A 6,154-nucleotide genomic window follows, 5' to 3' on the forward strand; every position below is an offset into this window, starting at 1 on the left:
GCGCCCAGGTTTCGGGACCTCCGGGGGCTTAGGGCAGCAGTGACGACTTGGCCCAAGGGCCTGGACCTCCGGCTGGGCCCCACTCCAGGCAGGGATCCCCACCGCAGAGCTCCACCACAAAACTCCTCCAACGGGACCACTCTGAGCCACTGCCAAGGGTTCCACAGTCTATTTTGGGTTCACATCATGGGTCTCTCACTGTTTATGTGGTCGGATCCTACTGTCATGATTTGTGAGGTTGAGTGGTGAGGGAGGATGCAGACAGGACCCAGGATGAGGATGATGGTGAAGATTTAATGAATAAACCACAAAACGGAACAATAGGCATCAAGATGTTGCACGTCAAGGATCCAACAACAGACAAAGTCAACAGGTGGGACTAAATACACTGGGAGTGTAACCAAAGAAACGAGACACGGCTGGGAACAATCAGGATGGCACAGAGACTCAGGGAAAAACAGGACACAGAAAACCCTCTAACACACAGAAAAACACAGATCACTACAGCCTCCCAATTACAATGTTTTAAGTCAGAATACAAAACATAAAAAAGGAGGAGGGGTGGACTCCATTTTTAAGAATTTCATAAATTCTAATAAAATCTTTTTCGGTCATTATACCTCTTGAATATCTGGGAATTGAGATAAAAGGCCTTCAATGAACTCTGACACTAACTCTATACAAAAATCCAACATATGAGGAAAAAGTCTTTATTGACTTTAATGAACTTCTATCTCTCAAATGCATCGAATATGACTGTTTAATAATTGTGGGAGCTTTCAACATCCATGTTGACAAGACAGAGTCCCAAGACAGAGGGGCAAACAAGCTATGTGGTAAATTTGATAATTTTGGTCTGACACAACATCAAAACAGCAACACACACCGAGGACACACACTGGACCTCTCTGCACTTCAGACTTCCAGTACAAGTCTGATTGCTGTCATCGACAGAAATACTCTGATGACTCTGCAGTTGTTGGGTGTATAAGAGATGGACAAGAGACTGAGTCCAGAGAGCTGGTGGACTGCTTCGTGTCATGGTGTAGAAATAATCATCTCTTAATTACATATGAACAAAAAGGAGATGATTGTTGATTTCAGAAGGAACAGGGCTAAATCAAACCCTATTTCCATAATGGGAGAAGAAGTGAAGGTGTTTGAGGAATAAAAATATCTCAGTGTTCGTCTTGACAACAGACTGGACTGGAGACATAACAGTGAAGTATCTATAAGAACGAACAGAGCGGACTACATTTCTTGAGGAAGCTAAGATTCTTCAAGGTTTGCACCAAGATGTTGCAAATCTTCTATAAGTCTGTTGTTGAGAGTGTCATCTCTTCTGCTGTCATCTGTTGGGGCAGCAGCATCAGAACTAGGGACGTAAAATGGCTCAACAGCCTGAACAAGAAGGCTGGATTTGTTCTGGGGGCGACTGTGGAACCTTGTGAGATAATGATGCAAAGAAGGATTCTTGATAGGATCAAGAAAATTATGGACAACACTGACCATCCTCTTCATTAGACTGTCTTGGGAAAGCAGAGTACCTTCAGTCAAAGGCTTCTTCTTTTTCAGTGTAGTGCAGACCTCTGTAGGAGATCTTTCCTGCCAACAGCCATCACAATCTTCAATAACTCTTTGAAGAATCTAAATTAATGAGTTACAACATTTCATTTCCCTTTGGGATAAATAAAGTATTTATGAATTTGAATTATCAGTAAGGGTGTGAATATTTCCAATGTCTCTGTAACTGATGTCACCCTATCATTTCATTATCTTTGAAAGTACAATCACCACTGACTCACTTGGCCAAAAAGCTGCTAACACATGTTCTTTCACAGACAACACAGCAGAAACATTTCATTAAATCTACTCTTCCTCCTCAACCTTGTGCTGTAATGATGTAGATGAGTTGGTAGGTAACTTCCACTCTCATTGATTCCATTGCTCCCATTAGAGTGAAGGTTGTGTCTGGTAGGAACAAATCTCAGTGGAGAAATGAACAAACAAATCTGCAATACAACTCTGCCTTAGGGCTGAATGTAACTGGCGTGAAACTCAACTTCACATTTATTATGAAATCTATACAGAAAGACTGCATAGCTATTACTCAAAACTAAAATGTGCAATTGAAACGTTCTTTACAGAAATCAAATTGCAACAGTTGACACAAATCCTCCTGTGACCGAATCACCTGACCTACAATGAAATTGCCAGTTTCTTTGCAGAGGAAAATGTTTTAAAAATCTGAGGATTAATCTGCAAATCCACACTAAATTCAGTACCAATGCTGTGCCCAAACAAAATAAATGCAGAAAAAAATTACTCAATTCCAACTACTTAACTATAAGAGATTAGAAGAAATTATAAATGAATTAAGCTCAAATTCCTCCTGTCTTGATATCGTACTCACACATTTTATTAATAAAGTTATGGCTGTCTTTGCAAATGAACTGATTCAAATAGTAAACTACTCCCTCTCATCAGGTGTTTTCCTTCAGACTTTAAACAGCCTGGGGGAAAAGACTTGTCAGTGGTTCTTTTTTTATCAAACCACTGATAATCAAATCAGTACTACAGAATCATAGGCCGACCTCTGATCTCCCATTCATCAGCAAAGTTATTGAAAAAGCTGCTTGAACAGTTAAATGGCTTCCTAATAACCAACTGCTTTGACTCCTTCCAGTCTGGTTTCTGGTCTCACCACAGCACAGAGACTGGCCTAGTCAAAGTGTTCAATGATATCCATATAAACACAGATGGTGGAAGAACCACAGTGCTGGTTCTGTTAGACTTCATTGCAGCTTTTGACCCTGTTGACCATGACATATTACTGAATCAACTAGAAAGTTGATTCAGTAATATGAATCAACTCTCCAGTTGATTCATATCAACTGGAGAGTTGATATGAATCAACTCTCCAGTTGATTCAGTAATATGTCAACACTGGTTGACATATTACTGTCAACCAGTAATATGTAATAACCCTGGTTCTGAGTCCAGGGTTGACTCAGAACTCAACCCTGGACCAGGGTTGAGTTCTGGTCCAGAACTCAACCCTATTGTTACATAAACAATAGGGATTTCTTTGTTTCAATTGGAAACTTCTCATCAAAGAGGTCAGAGGTCACATGTGGTGTACCCCTTGGTTCAATCATAGGACCCCTCTTATTTAATATTTATATGATCTCATTAGTTCAAGTTATAACAGGAAATAAAATCAGCTACCATAACTACATGATACACAGCTCTATATTACGATGTCACCAGGTGACTCAGAACAGATGCTTAAAACAGATAAATGTGTGAATGTGCCACAATTTTCTACAGCTGAACAGAAACAAAACTGAATTTACCACCTTTTGACCTAAAGAATAACGATCAATGCAAGGGTTCACTTGTTACAGCTTGAAACTACTCCTAGATTTTGGGAGTAGTTTCTGAACATCACCCTAGTTTTAAAGTCCCGACACTGAAATACTTTTATTAGTTTATAAATCTCTGAATGGTTTAAAAGCACAATATATTAATGATCTGCTGTTGTTGTATCAACCTTCCAGACCCCTCAGGTCTTCCAGAATCAAACATGGAGAAGCAGCATTCAGCTTCTATGCACCTTAAATCTGGAACAAACTTCCAAAAAAACTGCTAAACAGAGTTCCTTTAAATCTAGACTAAAAGCCCAGCTAGTTAGAATTGCTTTTGAAACATAATCAATGAAACAATCAATAATCTGATGTGTAATGATGACATTTGACAAAATGTAACGTTTCAATTTTTGACTTCAATGATTTTGTATTTTTGTGTTTTTATGATGTAAAGCACTATGAAATGCCTTGTTGCTGAAATATGCCATACAAAAAAATTTGACTGATTGATTGTGTGATTTCTCGTTTCTGTTGTGTACTCCAAATTCCTTGTTCTCGGCCTGATCTCTGTCAGAACCAATGCTGGTTCTTCCTGATCTTGTTTTGTCAAAGGCATTCCCCGTCCCTCCTGGCTCGTCTTGATCTGCCCTCCTTCGCTTTCGCTCTCTGGTCACCATCCTGATTCCTCTGCTCCAGAACCTTAACCACCTGCTCACCAGCCTGCCACCCTCCACTCTCACTCATGCATGAAGACATCATTCAGAAAACACCATCCTCATATCGCTCCCCCACTCGCAGCTGATCTTGGTCTCGGTGGATAGACGACCCTCCTTGGATTTCCCTCACCCCCTTTGCAGTCGCATACTGATCTCCCACCCAGTCCCCTTATTAATTCACTCACCTTTTTCTCCATCAGTGCAAACGCTTTCTGGTCCTCATCTCCTACCATCAGTTCTCCTGTCTATTCCTGCTGCTGCAAATAAACTTCTTACTTTAACTGTATCCGAGTTTGAAATTGTCGAATGCATCAGAGCCTGATATAACAAATATGACACAACCGCAAATATAACCTGCAGTTGCGCTTTCAGAGGTGCATGATGAGCATTTCATGAGAATGATATATCTTTGTGAACAAAGAATTATGTGCGGAGTGTGCGTTTACATCTCACACACACTGCCCAGTGCGTGGCTCTGACTGCGCTGCAGCTGATAAACATATATTCACTGTCTTGTTATCCCTAATATTGCATATCATTTTAGTTACCTTGGTTGCTTTTGTGTGGGTTCTCATCCATTTCTCAACTTCCTCAGTCTTCTTTTTGTGGACAGCAAGTTCACCCTGTACAAAGACAAAGCTATGTTATAAGAGAGACATTTAATTTCTCATTTAAGGTGTTTGTGCTGAAACATCATAAATGTTTACGGAACATAATAGCATACTGAACATAATCTCATAAATACACTAGACATGTTCATAGTTCAGCAATGCAATAAAGGATACAAATATCCCAATTCTTTTTCTAATAATTACTTTATTTTAATTTTACACTTTTGGCAGTATTTCTTGTGGGCCGATGGGCAGGAGCATCGGCCCAGTAGAAAGCTAGGAAGCCACTGATTCCAACTCTATTTCTGGCCGATGTCCACTCACTGGATAACAAAGTGGATTTGTTATCCAGTGAGTGTTTTCACAGAGATGAAGAACTGTGCTGTTCTTTGCTTAAGAACAAAGAAGATCTGTTTTCTGTTGTTCTTCTATGGCATGTTGTTTAACATGCCAAATCAATGGTCTTCAGTGATTCCGAGCTCTGAGAAATTATGACAGTGAAATGTCAACCATACCATCAGTGGAGTTTCCTGCAGTGTTTCACTATTGTTTACATCCCGCTGGGTGCTAACGCTAATGAAGCATCAGAGGAAATGTTTGACACTATTACCTCACTGCAGATAAAACACTCGGAGAGGTTTTATGTGGTTGCAGGGGACATTCTGCTCAGTTTTTACCAGCATGTCCCCTTGTCTTTCCCACACTCTGGACTGTGTGCACATCAACATTCAACATTCATGATGCATACAAAGATCTCCCTTGCCCTCATCTTGGCCTCTCCGACAACATCAGGGAGGCCAAGATGGGGCCTCTCCACCAGCAGGCAACTGGCACCATTCTGCTGATGCCAACATATCATCCGCTGATGTGACGGATTAGGCCAACTAAGAAGACAGTCACTGTGTGGCCCAGGGATGCAGCTTGTGTGCTCCAGAATTGTTTTCAGTGGAGAACAGAACACACTTCCTCTGTCCTGGGCTTCATCTCTAAGTGTGCTGATGATGTCACCACCACCAAGACAGTAAACTGTTACCCGAACTAGAAACCCTTGCTGAATGCTGAGGTGAGAGTTCTGCTGAAAGTTAGTTATGAAGCATTCAGGACAGGTGAGGCATCAGCACTCTGAGAAGCGAGGACAGAACTGACTGCAGGCATTGTGAGGGCCAAAGTCACATACCAAAAGCATTATCATCGGTAGTCATGAGGTGCTTCAATAGGCCAATCATGGCCCACATCAAGGATTTCATCAACGTCTGTGTGGGTCCCAATCAGTATGCCGACAGGAAGAATCGCTCCACTGCTGAGCCATTTCATCGTCGGGAGAGCCGGGAGAGTGGACCAATCACATCGCTGGTGCCTCTGCACGTTGCCTCGAACAATGCCGCTGTTTGATCTCTAGCTTACCTTGGTGTGGGTCACGCACGCCTCCTTTCACTCAAACTGGACACAGGCTGACCTG

At 41.5% G+C, this 6,154-nt stretch overlaps 1 protein-coding gene across 1 annotated transcript in view; it reads right to left on the bottom strand.

Moving 5' to 3' along the window:
- Positions 1 to 6,154, bottom strand: part of rad17 (RAD17 checkpoint clamp loader component) — a 62,417-nt gene that overhangs the window by 36,121 nt on the left and 20,142 nt on the right. Inside the window, exon 3 of the mRNA XM_015019450.1 lies at positions 4,633 to 4,707. Within this exon, the coding sequence (XP_014874936.1) occupies positions 4,633 to 4,707 (75 nt within the window). The remainder of the gene's footprint in view (positions 1 to 4,632; positions 4,708 to 6,154) is intronic.

Source organism: Poecilia latipinna, unplaced genomic scaffold, assembly GCF_001443285.1.
Source record: "Poecilia latipinna isolate Pla-1442-1.1 unplaced genomic scaffold, P_latipinna-1.0 Scaffold2435, whole genome shotgun sequence".
Taxonomy (NCBI): domain Eukaryota; kingdom Metazoa; phylum Chordata; class Actinopteri; order Cyprinodontiformes; family Poeciliidae; genus Poecilia; species Poecilia latipinna.